Below are 20,082 nucleotides of genomic sequence, written 5' to 3'. Positions count from 1 at the left end.
TAAGCAAAGAAATATTTCTAAACACAATAGATTTCTAGTTTAGGTGTGAGGCTTGTACATCATTCAAAGGAATGACTGTTGGTGCCCTTCGCTTATCAGGGCGTCATTGCAAGTAACTTCCCCAGGGCTAGCCCCCAACTTGTGATGGTGATAGCCAAATTGACCATGTGAGTTCGATGTACATACTTATAATAATTTCGAATCTAATCTTTTCTTGAAGCTATTGTATCAGCCTGATATGATGGCTAATTAATTAATGCATATGCAAATCATGAAATGACTGTTACTGTAAGCACAGCCACATGCACCTCTCCCAACCTTCATCGAAAGCCTTCGATTTCATTGGGGACCGTTGTCAAGCTCATTGCCAAAGAACTTTGAGGGGCCCCCCTCGTAATGTTTTAGGTTAGTCAGAAGCATTTATAAGATCATCCCTTAAAATATTGTCATGCATCGCTATTGAATGGCCTAAGCATGCTTAAGGTGGCAAGCCTAGAGAACATGGATCGTGCATTCCAATCCGCAGCAGACCTGAAGAATTTTCCTAGTTGGATATTAAAATTGACAAGCATCGACGTAGCACCCTGGAATATCTGCTACCTTCCATGCAGTTCAGGAGGCCATACGCTGTGCTGCTTGACTTTGAAAAGAATCCAATAGCCAGTTGACATTAATTTCTCTATTTCCATACTTGCATTCAAGTTCTGGACAAAGAACGATTGATTTAAACAAAACAAAAAAAGGCCTTGAGAAATTAAAAAAAGAAAACAAAAGAAAAAAAGAAAAACCCTGGTTTTTCCTCCTTTGTGCCATGTCATTTTTGCTGACCGAATAGATTTCTTCAATTGACCGACTTGGATGCAGACCACTGGAGGCCGAGTTGATAAAAAGCAGAACTAGCGCACAGATAAGCTCAAGAGTAGCACTTAAAAAGGCTATTATGATGAAACAGGACAAGCAGAAAGTCGACAGAAAATATTCTAGTAAATTAAAACATAGTTTTAGAGTACCAGGGTAAATTTAGGTTCCAGCTGAAAACATAACCTGCCTACTTGCCTTGACATGGAAAAATTAAATCTTACACCGCATCAAGGCAGCAATAAATAATGTGACGAAAATGTTATCATCATTTTCCATGATTTATCGCCACTTTTTTCCGGTGCAACAAAAATGAACATGCCTTAAGGGAAAAAGGAAACAAGTTATTATTATGTTTTTTGGTGTTAAAAGAACAAACTCAATGGATTCACACCAGCAGCATTCACCATCTCTCCCTAGACTTTGACCTGCAAACAAGATAGAGTGCATAAGTAAATATTTGCAAAATAAGATAGAGTGCATAAGTAAATATTTACCAGCAGAACAACTATTCATTTCAAGATTCGATTATCCAAGCAGAGAAAATTGTGAGCAGCAAATCATGCCCACTTTAAATCACATGTACCGGACTATTTAATCAATAGACTACCTCCCACCCGCATTTGAAAAGGGGAAAATTCTGTCCACACAATGGCATTTCCATATGTCAGCAGACTAGAATTTAAAGGACACCTTACCGCACGTCTAATTGCATTCTTAAAAATTCTCTCTGAATCGCAAATGGAACTGCTCAACTGTATGAACAAAAAAATTTTAATGCATGAATTCTGCAAGGGACCAATAAGAAAACCAAAAAAACAGTGATTTAGCTATAATATCACCAAAAAGCTTTTAAGTAAAATCTCCAAACCAGCTTTTCATTTTCCCTGGTCATGCCAAATGATGTTACAAACTTGAATGGTATTCCCTGGGTTAAAAATAAAATTGTGCAAGAGCACTAGCTGACCATACTTTTACTTCTTGTGGTTAATTGACTACAAAAGCAACCTATGTTGAGAGAGAGCGAAAATATAGTAGCAATACAAGTCTATGACAAAGTTAGTCGCAAAAAATATACCTGTCCATATTTCTGTTGTCAAAAAAGCTTCTTTCCCTGCCTCCCTGATATCCTCTTCTATCATCAACAGGCCTGGACCAGATGTCTCCCATGCCACCACGAGATCGAGGTCTATCCACAAAGTCGATGCTTCTTGAATCCTCAGATAAACCAGACTGAGATGGTGGCCTAGTAGAGGATGTATCGCTCCTGCCTGCTCCAGAGCTAGGCCTAATGATGCCGGTGGCTCTTTGACCAAACCTAACCTTGTCATCCAGCTGACGTATAAGCAGCTCCAGGTCCCTCTCTTTGTTAAGTATCTGTTCATGTAGACCAGCTAACTCTTCAACAGATAACTGCGCAGACTTGCCATTCTGATTTTCCTCAGTTTCTTTAGTCAGCGCCTTCAGATGACTGATCTCTTCTTTCAGCATCTTCTCTTCATCTGTCTCAGGTCTGAACAATTCGATATCATAAAATATATTAGACATGTGGTGATAAAGCAGCATTATCCAGATACACATGGGGACCACATTCAGTCATAAATCTGGTAACGCTGAATAATTGCGAAAAAATTTAAACAATTGAATATATAGGAAATCTCTTTATGGTTTAAAGACTGTTTAGAAAAGAATATCCCATAAATAAATCAAACCTTTTATATACAAGAACTAAACATATGAACCCTGATCACCACAAGAATTGCATATCAAAAGTATTATGTAAACTCTTAAAAATCATATTCCCTTAAGTTTTCAGCTATTTTGATCTAAATGGTCAAAAAAATCTTAAAAATGCCTTAGTGGTGAATCAAGAACTAATACTAGTCATCATTATACAGGACTAGTCGAATGATCTATCCTTGTTCTCAAGTGAGATGAAAATATGGCTGTGTAGACTTCATTTTTGAGCCGCAATAAAGAGGCAGCCAGCAACCAGCATGGAGAAGAAAAAAGACCAAACGAGAGAGAAAAGCAAGGAGAAAACAAGACAAAAATAAGACATGAAACATAAGCAAAAGGGAAAAAGGAAAAAAATTAAAAAAGAGGTCAGCTGTCGCCCCTCTTCTACTCACATTCATATCTTGAAGGCAAAAATTTAGCACGAGTCAAGATAGCTTTGGTCCTCTTAATGTTTAATAGTAGGGAAATTAGGATGTAATGAAAAATTGCAAGTTATCTAAGTGCTGAATAAAAACTTCATTTCATTTTCCTTATTTCCTCTAGCAAATTTATCTTCAATTTTGGCTGTGATTATATCCAACGAAGGGCTTTGATCTTTGCCACATGAATATGAGATATGCTTTCCCTTACCAATTTCCATTTGAGAATCTGAAAGAAAATAAGGTTCGCATATCAAAGTTAGACACAAAATTTGAAATCTAGTTTAGAATTCTGTGGGCAACTGAAATAAATCTGCATCAGACTGGCACCAGCCCTAAGGTCCAGCATCATTAGTAGAAGGTCAGCAACATCTGCATCATGATAAATGCCAATCAGAATGACAAGATTCAATCATATGGTGCTCAGTCAAAACACGTAGATAAGTGGCGACCTCACCTAACATCAAGTTTTGATCTAGAATTTGACTACTCCAAAAAATCTAACAGCAAAGGTAGACTTAGAATTCCATCTTCTACATTATTTTAGATGAGAAGCCTCGAAGTGACCTTTATGGTTGGATGAACAAGCTATCCCTATCTATGCAGGTTAGGACAGTAATATGTTAATTTTCTGAACCATGAAAGTTATTTTGCTGATCTATGAGTGCACAGACAACATATGACAATATTACTGAATCTTGACTCGTGGACAGTCAGGTGCTTATTTTCCTGCTTGCAGGCAGCATTATCTAGAGTTTTTACACCCAGGAAAGCATATCAATGATTTTAGTTATTCAAATGCGAAGTCAGAGATTTGCTTTCCACCCAAGACAAAGTAAATCACGATTGATTGTAAACTTCAAACACATGATAGAGATGTGCTTACCAGTAATGTAAAGCATCATTACAAGATTATATACAAAGAATGGCAGCATGGAATGTTAAAGGAAGCCTTACCAAGTAAATGCAGCAAATGTAGAAATTATGAGCCAAACAGTAGTCACGCAGGTTTATCACCCAAGAACTTTTAAAATAGGACGAAAAACTGATGAAAAGAAAAGATTAACTGGCAACAACATAAAGTAACTAACATGATGCATAATGTGTGCAAAAAGAACATGCATACAAGATGCAACAAACAAAAACTACAATGATAAGATCAAAAAGAAATGATAAAAGAATATATGAGTGTTATTCATTTAGAAGACATGATATTTTGTTAAATTTCACAATCATTGAATCAAGTTTTCAGGAATAAGACCAAGAATGCTTTGGTTGCTGAAGATCATGAAGAATCAGGTCTCTTAATAATTCAGAAACAAGCTACGGGCATGAATTTGAATCCATAGGTAGTCGGAAGCAATCAAACAAGTCTAAGCACGCACATAGATCAAGTGAACCAGATCAGCCAAGATGCAGCCACTCCAATTTTCTTAAGATCTGTAGGTCAAATGCAGGCCACTAAAGCTTAACCAACTCTAGAAAATGGGACTGGGTCTGGGTATTTTTACTCCTGTTTTTTGCCTGACTTGAACCTGATTTTTTTCAAAGAACTTGAGTTGGACAGATAAGGCTCCCAATATCTAAAACAGGATAGATTTAGGTCATACGGGACTCATCCTGATCCAATCCATTTGCAAACCTAAATAGCATATTAAGGGACAATGCTAGCCCACATGTGCCATGGCTGGCAAGAGGAGACATTATACAGCTAGTGCATGAACCAATAATAAGGCAGCATGCAGACCACTGGGAAGAGATTGCCATGAAACACTAAATTTCATTTCATAATGAAGCTAATCAAGGTTAGCAAGAAACTTTGATAAAGGCAAACTCAGATCATTTCAATAAAGTTCACGACTTACATAGTTTCTAGATTAATTGTTCAAAGATTTCCATCCCTGATGGAAGATACTGCATGAAATTAACTTGACTATAAATTACTTGTCAAATATTAAAACAAGATTTAAAAAACCCAAACTAGGAAATACATGTGGAATGGGATAATAATAAGCAGGTGTCAAGACTGTCAGAAATTAAAATGACCCAGACAAATATCAATGACTAAGGACATTTCGATAAAGGTCATGACTCACATAATTTCTAGATTAATTGTTGAAACAAATTATAGCACATCCATGATGTAAGATACTGTATAAAATTAACTGGAGCATTAAATACCTGTCAAATAATATAAGTAAGATTAAAATACCACAACTAGGAAGTACATGTGGAAGGGGATAACAAGCAGGTGTCAAGAGCAATCGTCAAGTAACAATAATATGAATTTGAAGAAATTTCCACATAACCTAATGTTTTCTCTTTGATTTTTGCACTGTCAACAATTACACCAAGACAAATACAGAAAGCTTTCTTATTTGGAGTACCATAGTTTATACCAAAAATCTTAAGAGCAGAAGACAAGAACAAGGAAGCCAACATAGGATCCAAACCTAAAATAACATAAAGGTACCTCCACTAGCAGTAACAAGCTCACTTGGTTCAATCAGACTGAGGTATACACACACTGAAGAGCAGAATCACAATATTGGCCCAAATGGTGAAATGGATCAAATATGTGACAGAAGCACAAGTGCACAGATTGGATATTACAAGTTATGAGAATTTAAATTTTAATATTACAATTTAATTGGTCGAGAAAAGATAACACGGAGATTCCATAGGATTTTTTTAAAAAAGGAAAAAAGATAAGAAAAAAATAAAAAGAAAAAAGATGTTGTGAACTACTTTGAAGCTTTGTTCCACCATAAAGACAAATTATTTACAATAGTACACAAACATTAATATTCTGTTACAATACCTCCACTTCTTAAACAAATAAATTAATATCCAAAACCTACCTTTTCTAAGGAACTTCTGCAATTTAAAACCCGGAAGAAGCTTACTAATTGACCAGGACTGCATTTAAAAAAAAAAAAAAGAACTATTGTGGTGGCAGCTTGGACATGGATAGAGTATCCCTTTCTCAAGACTGGACTCATTTCTTCATAACATGCCTGGAATTAGGCCAGGCCCTAGTCCAGCCTAAAATAATCTTTCAGGAGCCCAGCTCCAATATCACTTGACTTAGACATAGAAGAAGCATGCAATGAGGAGGGTAAGGCAATATTATTATTTGGTAAAGTATTGACAAAATCAGTATGTCAAAATTATATAGCATACAAAAATCCTCGCTAGTTTATTATGTTAAATTTATCTGAAATCTAAATTATGTGGAATATGCAAAAGACTGACCTGCATAAAGGATTGTTGCTTAATACATCCAAATTTGTTGTCAGCAATCATGAATAAGAAACTGAATTGCTTCGCATATAAAAGGTAACTAGCAAAACAAGCGGCTAGTAAAATCACATATGATACCTTTGTCGGTACCATCATGCCAGGTGAAAGTATAAATTTTATAAGGCGGAGAAAAAAATGATCCAAGCTCCCAAGTTGACCTAGAACTGTTACAGTTCCCATTATTCACCCTAGGGTCATATTTCTCAATTCACCCAATGCATAAGCAGTGCCACTTATATAAAAGCATTAGCATTGTATACATAAAATCTACTATGTTGTCGAATAATAAGAAAAATACAGGAAGAAAAGAAATAATTAACAATAAACTAGGAAACCAAACAATCCATATAGCGAAGGTAGACAGACACTCAAAGGGAAAGCAAAAAGCAGGAACAAAACTTTATATGGACAATCCAGCTATAAGTCATTGGGAACTGTGATTATTTTTCCAGCTCCTACAGAACAAAGGCTTAGCAACTTAGTAAGGGTACAAGTACAAATGCCCCATTAAATGAGCTGATGGCATAATTCTGATTAGAAAGGCCCCAGTAATGAGCTGATCACATAATTCTGATTAGAAAGGTAATAGGCGGAACATCTTCAAACATAATTCTCATATCAAGATGAAAGTTACTTTCCTAACATCTTCACTTTATCTTTGTAAGTTCTGATTAAATCAAACATATTTTTTTTCTAAAACAATAATGATATTAATTATGGTTCATTCATAATTACGAAGAAAGAAGCTTTTTACAGCAAAAAAAAAAGAGAATAAAAGGTAAAATACATTTTTTTCATACTGCAAAGTATTTAGGAACAGCTCCTTCATAAATTACCAACTCAATCATATAACATAATGATGTAGGTACTGTCTCTTAAGCAGTTCTCTATCTATCAATAAGAGCATAAGTTAGTTCAGGTGTTTAGCATAAGTTAGTTCAGGAGTTTGGAAGTAGACCCATCAGATGACTGTTACAAAATACAAGCAGTTCACCATTTCACCATTCGGCCTGCTTCATTTCTCTCTCTCTTAAGTAGATCACATCAAAATATCTACCCACCCCCATAAAGCAATCGGCTAACAATTAAGATCAAGATAATCAGAAAGTAGTTAGATCCCTTAAAACCAACTTAGAACTCACTGAAATCACAGAATCGGAGAACTTTATTTTGAGAAATTTTTATAATCTGTATCAACCTCATTCATTCCACAGGATAGCTAAACCTATTTGCCAATCTAAAATTCAGATGGGGGAAAGTCAAGGAAACCAATTTCACATCCCTATGCTGTTCGTTCTCATACTCCAACTCAGTCTATCTAATAGAACCAGTTCTTCAGACTAACCTTGTATACAACTCTTCTTTTTTCTTCTTTGGTGCATCAATTAAACTCACCTTAAATGTCTAGGTCGCAAGGCCCTAATATCCACCAAAATGATCCACATCAATGTCACCATATCAACTCAGGCTTCATCATGATTCATGCACAACAATGAACATGACCCCTTTAATAAGTTCTCCAAGAATGAAAAAGAATCTTCTTAGCTTTTTTCTTCAAGGTAATCCTGGTCTCCCTACCAATCCCTCTCTGTGTCAGTTAGTTCACAAATACACATGATGTCAGTTAACAAAAGCAAGCACCTAATCTGCTTTTAAGTTAGCACCAAAGCAATCAATATATTCCGATTCCAAATAGTTGACACAAGCCTGGATGGTAATGATTCCAATGAGATCAGTATATTGCTAGGTTGCCTCATCAATTCATGCTTTTCCAAGCTCACAACATCCTTGACCAAATCAAACCTCTCATAAGTTGCTTCCACTATCTCCCTAGAGGACCTACTAAGTAGTTCCCCATCAAGTGCTAAAATTATTTATCCTGCCGCTCCAAAACACCCAACCACTATATAACAGATAATAACAGATAGATCGTGCGATCCTTTCTTCCCATCCAATTTGAGATAACCAAAATGTAGTTAATTATGTTTTAAATGACATGTGCCTTGAACCTGAAAACAATCTCTGTTCTATGTAGTTAGTACTGCTGGGTTGTTTTGAGGACTAAGAACGAGACCATTCTCTAGCAAATACAGTAGGAGATCCCTTAAACCAACCTCTCTAATTCACACAACATAAAATTTTTAAGAGGGAAGGATATGATAAGTAGGGGCCCAGAGCCAAAACAGAGAAAAAAAGGAGAGTAAAAGGAGATTGTGAACTAGAAGTTCAACCAATAGATGTGTGACCCCTTTGACTTAAAACAGAGAATAGCTCATTCAATACCATCTTTCTCTCTTTTAATACACGAAGCTCCTGCACCTGAGAAACTAGGGACCTCAATAATATAGACTAAGTTACATGGGTTGTTTTGAGAGGGTGATACTTAAAAATAAGCTCCATTTCAACAGAAGGGCACACAGAAATTGAATAAGGATCAACATATTTCTTCATTAGTGTTTCACCATTCCCGCTTCGTGCTTTCAACATGTGATCCTCCTAGAGATAACAGTTAAGTCTCCCAGAAGATTTAGTCTCCTACAGGTTGGTTTTGTTACAATATCTTGGCTTTGTCTGTAAAAAGGCTAATAATTGATTTCTTCTCCCTTAGATGTACTATAAATGTTGGCCCTCGTGATTGAAGGTACAGGTGTATAATGACGTGGTTTTGCCTTGTGCAAAGATTCTAAGCTTACACTAAGCGAAGGGGTGATGCAATTACTGGAACCACCAGAAAGTAAACTAGTCGCCCAAGAAAAAAACCAACAAAGAATCACAAAAGCCATTGTGATTGCATCATAGAGCAGCTTCCTATCTCAAATCCTCCTATTATCCACGAACTGACAATCATAATCTCTTTCAGGCCCACCATCTTGCACAAAGTCAAGATACCATGTTCACAAAACTTTCACTATCAACAGTAAGCGTAATTGCATCCACAATATAAAGTTCATGGGCAAAAATTATGTTGCACTTGCATCCAGAGACATCTTGCGATGCAGACTAGGTCAACAGCCAAATAAAATCTCTGCAACTGAACATCTATTCAAATGATCAGATTTTACATCTTAGTTGTTTTCTTTACCCTCTTCTTGCTTCTCCAACATTAGTCACATGTGATGTAGCTCAAACAATGGCAAGAAGTTCTAGTTCTCCAAAACAAGGATAAGTGGGTCATGTTGTCCTAATTGCATCTTACAAAGCCTTAGATCACTGTCATACTTTCATAATTGCAAAAACAGGTATTTTTGGTGTATAATTACACTCACATTCCACTTGATTTCTTTAAGACGCCAAATTATTTTCCTAAATAGCCCAAGAATGAAGCCCAACCATAACACCCTAAATGGAAGTCCTTACACTAGCTCACTACTTCGTTTCACATCACAACAATGCTTGTACTTGGCTAGCTCAATACTTCGTTTCACATCACAACAATGCTTGTACTTGGCTAATTCTCGAAACATACATGTATCTATCATTCATTGTCTAGAAACATGCAATTGTACCTTCTAAATAACAATTGCTGGCAATCTTTTTCGACAAATCTACCAATTAATATTGCTCAGTTTTGACCCTCTTCTCCGTTCCTCATTTACCTATTGAATGCAGCCACACCAAGGTTTTAGGACTTGGTTTTGGTTTCAGTTTCAGCCCCTAGGCTAGAGTTTCTATTTCAACAATTTCAGCAGTTCTGATAGTTTAGCTCCAAGTTTTAAAGTTTTTGTCAAAAAAGTCAGAAAAATCCAAAAATAAAGAAAATAGAAAAAATAAAAGAATTCAAGACAAGTTATTTCACATCATTTAATTGTGTTTTAAGTTACCTAGGATTATAATTTATGTCATTCAGATAGTTTCAGACTGAAATTAAAATATTTTGAAGCTTAAAAGTTTCAATTTCTTACATATTGCAGGGTGGGTCATGCAAATAATAATCATCATCATCATCATCCCATGTAGTTACCAAATACTATTGCAGGGTAAGCAAATGCATGGAGATGAAGAATAATAATAAGATAGCTCACCACCAACCCATGTAGTATGAAATGTTATATTAATTTGTGTAAAAATAAAAAAAATTGTATTAGTTATTTAGAATAATCTTTGTAAAGTACTACAATAAGGACTATTTTAGAGGCCTTTCTTTGTCAAGGATTATTTTATCGTGTATCTCTTTTTTAACTCGAGATAAAAAAGGAAAATGCAACGAAGATTGGTACACATACAACCTAAGGACTTAAATAAATAAAGAAATGACTAAAATATGACAGTAAACAGAAAAACAAATATCTAAAAAAGCAACCATGACTAGTTTCAGTCAATTTCAGCTGAAACGACCAATCCTTTGAAACTAAACTGAAATCCACAATTGGGAGTTGGTTCTAGCTTGGTCTCAACCAAAACTTAAAACCTCGAACAACATTAATATGTTATCACCTCCTCTAGCATTTATGTAGGTAAATAGTTTTCTTCCATCAATTGATATCTAGAAGATACCTAAAGTAGAAAGCCAATCCCATAAAGTACAAAAAGATCAAAGTACCATCACTTGTGATTCTTGAGAATGTTGAAATTTCAAATTTTATCCCAAGTTCATGGAGCAGTAGGTGTCCCTGGGGCCAAATGGACTCATGGGAAGCCCTTAACTTCATGGAAATCACTTGCAAGAATATAATTTCAAAGGGAACTTGTTCTGCAAATAGTCAAGTTAGCCCATGATTTGACACAACAAGAAATCGGCTCAACCCCAATCCAAATCAAAATCCTAACCCATACTGAATATGCTGTCAAAATCATGATTGAGACACAAACCATATAAAGGGTTAAATCAGGTCAGAATGTGGACTGAGTCACAACCCTAAGATTTTTCTGATTTGTTCCAAAAAAAAATTGAAGTATAGAACAAATGTGAAAATTGAAAGAAAAATGTGTAAATTATGAAGAAAATGAATGAAGAATGAAGAAACACATATAAGTAGTCTAGTCTCTAGCATCAGAATCCCATACGTAGCATGTCAAATGAAACAATCATCATATCCAGTTATCTGAGAAACTTTTGTACAGCCTATAAATTCAATCATCCTTTTATTTAGGATATTTTACTAAATGAAAGTAGGCTTTAACAAATGGTTGTATAAATATGAAAACTATATCTCTTGAGCTTAGCTTAGATTCCATATAACTCCCAAGAAAAAAAAATTGTTTCTTTACTTTCTACAAGTCAAAAAACTAAAACGATCTTGCTAATTTTATGTACTTGAGCTTATTAGAGACAAATAAGTAATTTTAAAACCATATGATCCAATAGATTACATCAAATAAAATTCCACATGATTTAGTAATGTACATAACATGATCAAGTAATTCAAGAGATTGTATGATGCACAAGACAGATCTAGAACTTCCAACTCTAATTGATCTGATCGTTTAGGGCCATTTTAATCAAGACCACACGAACCGGTTAACGATTGGAAAATTTCAACAACAACAACGAGTGAGGAAAATCAGTTTGTAGTCCCTACCTAGTCTAAACATTTCTCAAGTCTGATCTGGGTCACATGGTGCATTGATGACAAAACCGACTTAATACAAAGCCCTTACAACCCTACGCTCCAAACTCTTTCCTTTCGAGCATAAATCCTTTGTGCTCTCTCCCTAATCATTGGCAACCACCCCCTATAGGGGCCATATCGATCATTCTTGGTTCTGCAGTGACTGGTGCTAGGGGAGCTCAAATATGTGCTAGCGTCCAAGTAACAGCTAGGGGAATCATATTGGCACCAGTAAGGCTGGTGATGGGGTCTTTAGGGAGGAGGATGGGATGGGGGGTGGAGACTTCGAAGGACATGGGTAACAAAGGCTGCAGAGGCTGTTGTTGAAGGATGGGTTTCAAAAGGGAGAGAATGCTAAGGAAGCATACCATTCCAAAGGGATGGGCAAGTAAATGGTTAGGAATAGCTTCCTCTCCACTGAACCCTTGGGTTGGTAATGCATAAGCGGGCAGCTCAGGTGTCATTCTTAAACAACCAAAATTATGAAAAACTAAAAAGTTTCATAAGAAGCTCTTTATTGAAGAGAAGTGGCACTATATGTGGAAGACAAATAATGATAAAAACAATCAATTCGACATTTCCAAGATGCTGACTTTATAACACGAGCAATATGTATCAGCTAGAGAACTAATATGATGCTTTGAATTACAAAGATGCATGATGACCTGAGATTACTGCATTTAGAAACAAGCAGCCAGAAAAGAAAATCTAGCAACTGCTGGATTAATTAAAAGGAAAACATAAAGATCCACACTGGAAAGAGAGTTGAGCTTGTTAAGATAGACATAGCGAGTCTAAACCTGTCAACGCTGCGATGCTCCAGCTCCATATCAATCTTCCTCCAATCTTTGCCACGTTCCTGCAACAGAACCTCTCGGGGCTTGGCATCACCAAAAGGGTTCACCTTTGGCCGAGGTTTGGGGGCTCCATCTACTGCTGCCTGCGAACCTGGGCTCCCAGGCCTGCTTGATTGTGCACTAGAAGGCCTGCTAGAGTGTGAACTAGTCGGCCTGCTTGTCTTCTTGGAGTCGTCAGAATCTATCTTCCTCCAATCTACTCCTTTTTCTGCCAAAATCTCCTCCCTTGGCCGGGCAGCACCAAACGGGCTGGGACGAGTTCTCACAGGCTCGCTCGGTGCTCCCACATTTCCCTTCGGTGGATCCAAGATGATTTTTGGCCTCTCCCCATTGTTTGACTGGGGTCCTCCATCTGCCCTTCCCCACCGATCCGAATCGGTTGGAGAACGGGAATCCCTGAAGCCCGTTCCGAAGCTGGGGTACCTGGAAGGGAGAGGCTTCTTGCCAGCAGCCCAGTTATCCACTTCGTCAGCCCTAGATGAGCCTCCGCCACCAAGCGAGCTATATCGATCGGAGCGCCCAGAATCCATCGGTGCAGGGGCAAAGGATTTCTTCCCAGCAGCCCAGTTATCGACCTCGTCCGCCCTTGACGGCTGCTCCAAATCGGAAACCCTAGCTGGGGGTCCCCTTCGCGGCTCCTCATCAAAACCACCGTAAGACCTCCTGCCGCCGCCAGCGCCGCCCCAAGAACCATCACCATCGTCGGACCTGCGGCCGGGGAACCCCCCACGGGCGCCGCCGCCGAGGCCGCCGCCGTAGTTCCGGAACCCACCACCGAGGCGGCCGTACTCAAGCTCCTCCTGGGAGCGCTCCCGGGGGCCCGTGGGGAGGCGGAGCATCTCGTCAGGGGTGAGTCCCCGGGGCTCGAACAGAGATTCGCCGCGGCGGCCGCCGCCGCCGCCGCCGCCATAGGTGGTGGCGAACTGACCGAGGGGGACGGCAACGGGCTTCTTCTTCTTGGGCTTGGTGGCTGCGGCCTCCTTGAGGCTGGGGAAGCTCTGGGCAGGCTCGCCGGCGAGGACAGTTGCTGCAGCCATGGCGGGGGAGGAAGAGGTCGCCTCGGCCGCCGCCCGCTCGCTCTCCTCCGCCTCCGCGCGCTCAGATTCGAGCGCCCAGGCGCCGACACCCCAGGCCTTGGACATTCTCCTTCCTTCGGGATTGGATCTGAGAGAAGCCGACGATATTAGGGTTAGGGTTCGGGTTGTGGCGAGAAGAAGAGAGAGAGAGAGAGAGAGAGAGAGAAAGAAACCTAGGTCTCCTTAGGGGAGCCGAAGCAAAGCTATCGTGCGCCGGTGAAAGAGGGGAGCGCTCTTGCTCTCTTTTCCTTCGAAGGAAACGAATCGCATCAAACGGCAGATTCTTCCTCCCTCGGTCCCTCCCCTCGAGATATTACGAGAGAGAGAGAGAGAGAGAGAGAGAGAGAATAATAAAAAATAAAGAAGAAAGAGAATAATAAAAAATAAAGAAAAGGAAAGGCCCTCGTTTTGAGATTGATATTAATTTTAATATTTCGATATTTTTATTCCTGCTTTTTTTTTGCCAAAGATAAGATCTTGGGGGTGGAGATATCAGAAACCTATTTAGGAAAATAATGGGTTTTTTTCATATTTTGGGCGAGCCAGCACTACACGATGACGACCATCGACGTGGCAGACACTTGTGCGAGGAGCAACCGAGACTTTATTTGGACACGCGTCGGATTGTGAGAATGAAAGCAACCTCTTTTCTGTTTGATGTCAAGCAACTGATCGGAGAGTTGGAAGCCGAAGAGGACTTGGATTTAGGATCACGTCACCACCGGTAAGGTTCTTTTATCTTTTGCCGTCTGCGCACTTCACCTCCAAGTCCCCGATGGCTCACGGGCGGCGAAGCTTGATTGTGCTAAATTATCTTTCTAATAAATAATCAGATTGTGGATATATATTTTTGATATATTTAATAAATAGGTTGGATCTGGATGGAATGATTTTTGATCAATTATGTATCTGACCGTTTTATATCTTATCCGACTCACCCGATTGCCACTCTTTTGGCTATTTTTGTCGAGTGTAGATTAGCAAGGAAAGAAAAGATACCGCCTCTTGGAAAATTGCTGATCATATTGTTACGATAATCCTAATATGCAATTTATTGTTGTTCAAAACCTGACCTAACGCGTGGAAGAGCTGATGGCCGAGCTGCTATGCTCAGTAGGGCTATTGGAGCGTCGTACGATACTAGAGTTGCTATACAACTACAGAGAATGATCGGAGGATCGCCGAAACATATCTAGCTAGAGATCTTTCAATACTTAAGACATGCAGAGTTTTGAGAAGGAACATATAAAATTAAATAGAAATAGAAGTACGAGAGTATGCTATTCAGAATTTTCATCATACATGAAAGGTTCCTATGCCTTGTATTTATAGAGGAGAGGGTGTGAATCTATGTATTTAAGATTGTACAATTCGCGAATGAGCAGTTGAACTATTTTCATATCTATTGTTTAGAATGGTTGGATATTCATTTTTAGGTGAGTGATAATCGGACGCTTTTCTTATCTGCTGATTTAATCGATTACGATATTAATTTTTGGATGCATTGAGATAGCGTCGAGCTGTAACCGAGCCATATCACGATTTAATATTAGATATGTGTCGTCTAGTTAACAGGCTGAACTGTTAGGCGAGATTTCAGAAATGATGAATCGGAGCCATATCGCAATTTAATGTTGTAGCGGCTCTCTAATGTGATATTTATTAGGACAATTATTTTTTTTATTATTGTTTAAGCATTGGACTGTCACATGATTAATCTCCTATCAAGTTTAATGGTGCATTTATGTTGCTGAATTTTAAGATGGCTGTGAGCATATTTGAAGCGCCTAGTGGGCTTAAACAATATCAACTTTTGTTTGTGGTTGCACCTACTATGGCAACCAGTTTAATAGTGCATTTAGAAATACTCTTTGTTCTCTTCACAATGAAGTGGTCAGGATAGAACAGTTTGGTTTATGCATGTAGCCAAACTATCTCATATCATCATCAAAATATCATTTAAAACTCTCGGTGGGAAGGTCAACGACATTCTAAACAAACATAATAATAACAATAAGATGATGGAATAATTAACCTTAATGAATTATAAATCATACCTTATCTCGCTAAATCCATCTTGAACTCTGAAATGCGTGCAGATCCGCGATCGCGATCAACCGAATCGAAAACAACTCTGATCTGAACAGAGATCAGCAAGAGATCTTCTGGAGAGAGAGAGAGAGAGCTCTCTTAATGCGTGTATTAGAGAAGGGGTCTAACAGGCTATTTATAGCCCTCTACAGGGACCAAACGCTGCAGATGGTTACACCCGTGAAGAGCCACCCCCCATCAAGCTAACCCTTCACTGCTGTGAAATTACCTCAATGCCCTTGTGATTATCAGGATTTATAAGTGACACTTGTCAAGATGTGGGTTCTAATTAAACGGAATCAAAGTTTAATTAAACGAGATCCAACATAAGAGGCATTCTTCTAAGAGTTTCGTCTCACTAAGTATGCTTCTCTTTGTATCTTGACCTCACATTCATTGTAAACGGATAGCTAAAATCTAACCTTGTCATGACAGTAACTGGAGGTATTGGTTAAAAGAATACAAAAAACTTAAATTTATGCAATGTTAGAGGTTGGTTCATTTGGTCACTGTTTCTTCTCCCACACCCTACAAAGCCGGTTCTCTCTATCTCCTTTCTTGTTGCTTACAATATTCTCCCTTTATGGACTTCATGAATTGTGCCTAAAATTGTGATGTTCCACTTGCTTTGGATTGTTGAGGCCTTGAAATTTTGTAAGGCAGACAGATGTAGAGGTGGAAATGAGCCAAGTAGTAGGTTGCTTAACTTGAGCTCTGTATATAAAGAGATAATTGAGCTTTGGTCGAGCTCGAGCCGAACTTGAAAGTGCATTCAAACTTGGCTTGTTTTTTATGTGAATTGAGCTTGAACGATTTCTTTGTTGAGCCAGCTTCTCTTGTGTGTGTGAGAGAGAGAATTAGGAAGTTTTTGCTCATTTTTGTGAGCCCAAAATATTCTTAACTTCTCTCTTTTAAGAGCCAAATATTTCTTTTTAAAGTAAAAAATCAAGTTTGGCTTGTTTCTACTCCAAACTAAGCTCGAAGAAGCCTAATATTGATCTGAGTTGGAGCTATTCATGAGCAATTTGCTTGCGTCCCTATAAGTGCTTTTTTTTTGGGAAAAAAAGGTGCTCCAAACAAAAATTAAAAAAGAAAAAATAAAAAGGTGCCAAGGGCAAAGTTTAGACTCTTTGTGTTGCAGAGACATTTGCATAAACCATTTTTGCGCTTGAGTCCAGTAAAAATCTTACATAAAACATAATCCAATCCCATGATTGCGAAATATCGAAAATTAGTGATGCAAGTTAGCATATGTCACAAATATAAACCAAGTTACTAGTTTGATCTCATTTTAACATTTAGGACTCATTTGGTTCGCGGACAAAGAAGAGGAGAAAGTGTGATCAACAGAACAATAAAAAAAAACATCTCGTTTGATAGGGGTTTTCAAAAGAAAGATGTGAAAAAGTAGCATTCCCATGAGAAAGAAAAATTTCCATATTTCATAGAAAAAAACCTATAGAGGACATAGAAAAGCTATTTTTCCATAGGTTGGAAACTAGAGTCTTTTTTTTTTTCAAAAGTACCCTTAAGCCATCAAAACTCATGGGTAAGATCTTTTTCTTTATTAAGGGTATCATAGCTATTTAATACAACTTTTCTGAGAAAGTAGATGCTCAACCAAACATAAGCCGCTCTGAAACGTGCCACGTTTTCATAATCAATCAAACACGACAAAACTATTTTTCCATGCATCATATTTTCAGAAATCATCTCTGCAAAAAAAGCATTTCAGTGAGAAAAAAATTCTTCCCACAAACGAAACGAGTCCTTTAAAAACTCACATGATTTTGCTGTGGTTAATAAATAAATAGAGATAAAATGATTGAATTTGCTTTATAAAACTCAAACCAATGCAAGACGAACTAGAAATGGACCTGATCAAACCCGTGAGATGAATGATGCAGATCTAGCTCTCAATCCTTGACCCAAGTGCAATTTGGCTGATTTATGCTATGTGGATTCTTAGCCATACTTAATCTATGTGCAGTTAAACTTAACCAGATGGACAAGACTTTGGTTCAAGACAACCATCCTTGAAAACTCTGCTTCAAGAAACTTACTTATGAAAATGCCCAATTTGTTTGCCTTTGTAAACCAATTATGACACCTGCTTGTATATGTCTTATGCCCAACTGTTGACCAGTGAGCCATTTATTTAGGTGTCAAGGAATGAATTAATACAATGGATTCAAAAATGAACCAAAATACATCAATAGTAAAAGATTATCCTGGAGTAAATTAACAATGGTAAAGAGAGGTGAAACCCAAATGGTAGATCAGACATTCATGCACCTGTATATACAAAGGGAAAAAACTCTATTTAAAAATCCAATATAATTGGGCTGGATTTCCTACTTGATCGATAGATTGTGTAACTTATTTGGGTACGACCTATGTTAATCCAACATCCATTGATCCCGAATTCACAAATCTTTTTTTTCCTTTTTCTGTAGGCCAACAAGCCCACAATTGGGATATAGGCTAGGACATGGGAAGGTCCTTAGAAGATTACGAGCTAGGAGGGCAAACAAGCCCGATTCCTATAGGATTCCTGCATGAATATCCAAACAGGCCCTCCTAAGTCTTCAACAAAAGAATTGATATCATTATGTCCGTAACTCCAATTCCCATCTTGTTTTTATTTATATTGCTTTGGTCAAGTTATTTAATGAGTTATCATAAGAATAATTAGTACTAATCACCAAGATTTGAACCCTAAACCTCTCCAAAATGGAGAGAGATGCCAACTAGCTGAGCTAAGACTGGTTTCTATGCACCAATTTGCATTCTTTTTTCAATGGCAACTAGTTTACATTCTATACTACTCAGAAATCATGGTAAAGGAAAACTAATAACATTTTAAGTTACTGATGTATTAACCTAGTTTTGGAAAGGGAGAATTAATGGTCCATGCCAAATCCTGACGCTAATCACTGAATCATATCACAAAATTGCATCATGGGTTCATCGATTCAGACGATTCGAGCATGACAGAATTTGTGTACAGAAAATCAACACCAGCTCCAGCATCAGCACCTGCATGCACCTCCTCCAGTAAAGGCACAGGAGACAGCTTCTCTTTGGAAGAACAAGTTCTTTGGTTTTGGTTCATCGCATTCTTTACATCACCTGCTGACCATTAAAATCTAAAACATGTAGAGATACAAAAGTTGAGCTTTTGACATCTAAATTGGCAAAGCCCATAGCAGAGGTAATTCATGTGATATTCCATTTAATGTTGTTTGCCAGGCAAATCTACTTAACAACTCTTGTAGCTGGCTTTCATACTTCATCATACCTGCTTCAGTCCTATAATTACGCCTCTTCTTATTTTCTTACTCTTCCTTTCAAGCTATAGTATGGTGATAGATTGGGACTGGCTTGTATGATTCCAGCACTGCTTGTTATAGGGGAAATAATGGCTCTTTTTTGTTCAGTTCAGCCACTCACCCATGAGTTGGTTCTAGTTTGGAATAAAACATTGATTGTTATAAGAGCTGTTATTAATCTTTATAACAGGGAATAATTAATATTATTATCTGTCTAAGGCACCGATCTGTCCATTTATTTTTCTTAGCTGGTATGGAGATTCGCAATTGGAATATTATTTCATCCTAATGAATAATGAACAAAATAGGGGTCAAAGATTGAAACCATAGCCAGAGATGAGACTTGGCACTTGACAACTTCATCTTTATGTAGCCCCAATTGCTGTACAGAAAAGCAATTCATGTCCTTGTTTTTATGCTGAAAGACCATAACCAGGACCCTGGTGGAAGTTTGCAGTGGGGTCTTCCAATGGGCTGCACATCCTCCACTTGCTGAAACTGTCCTACCAAGACCAGCAGTCTTTAAATCCATGGAGGTAGGGTTAGATAAGACCAGCTGTCTTTAAATCCACAAAGATTAGTTAGATTGGAAGAAACTGAATGTAACAACTAGGACCTTGTCCTAAAAGGCTAACTGAAAGATATTATTTAGGTTTTTTGGTTATTTATAATACCAAACTGATGTGGGACTAAATATATGCCAACATGGGCTCTCGTTGTCGCAACTCAGGTATCCAAGATCTCCTCTGTAACTAAACACACGCCCGCACGGGTCCTCACTTACTCCTCCTGTCCAAGCTCTGACATCCTCGTCGGGCTAAGGGTTCAAATCCATTCAAATCTAATCACAACCACTA

General features: G+C 38.0%; 1 protein-coding gene across 2 annotated transcripts; it reads right to left on the bottom strand.

The window, feature by feature from the left end:
* Nucleotides 1-965: 965 nt before the first annotated feature.
* LOC103719826 (eukaryotic translation initiation factor 4B1-like) lies at nucleotides 966-14,130 on the bottom strand. 2 transcript variants are annotated; one of them, XM_039131425.1, is made up of 4 exons: nucleotides 13,976-14,130; nucleotides 12,670-13,890; nucleotides 1,937-2,371; nucleotides 966-1,286 (listed from the first exon to the last, which is right to left on the bottom strand). In XM_039131425.1, the coding sequence occupies exons 2-4, from the start codon at nucleotides 13,866-13,868 to the stop codon at nucleotides 1,262-1,264; spliced, it is 1,659 nt and encodes a 552-aa protein (XP_038987353.1). In that variant the 5' UTR covers nucleotides 13,869-13,890; nucleotides 13,976-14,130; the 3' UTR covers nucleotides 966-1,261. The 2 variants fall into 2 exon arrangements, with proteins under 2 accessions (XP_038987353.1, XP_008807466.2); XM_008809244.4 differs by lacking the exon at nucleotides 13,976-14,130 and having other exon boundaries at nucleotides 12,670-13,969.
* Nucleotides 14,131-20,082: the final 5,952 nt, after the last annotated feature.

Source organism: Phoenix dactylifera, chromosome 11, assembly GCF_009389715.1.
Source record: "Phoenix dactylifera cultivar Barhee BC4 chromosome 11, palm_55x_up_171113_PBpolish2nd_filt_p, whole genome shotgun sequence".
NCBI classification, from domain to species: domain Eukaryota; kingdom Viridiplantae; phylum Streptophyta; class Magnoliopsida; order Arecales; family Arecaceae; genus Phoenix; species Phoenix dactylifera.
Note: the sequence above shows the minus strand (reverse complement) of the source record. Positions and strands in the feature narration are given on the sequence as shown.

Coding starts and splice junctions, on each gene's coding strand:
- LOC103719826 (XM_039131425.1), bottom strand. CDS start 13,868: ATGTCCAAGGCCTGGGGTGTCGGCGCCTGGGCGCTCGAATCTGAGCGC. Junction 2,372..12,669: donor GAGCATCGCAGCGTTGACAG/GTTTAGACTCGC, acceptor CGAATTGTTCAG/ACCTGAGACAGATGAAGAGA. Junction 1,287..1,936: donor GACAACAGAAATATGGACAG/GTATATTTTTTG, acceptor TCTTGTTTGCAG/GTCAAAGTCTAGGGAGAGAT.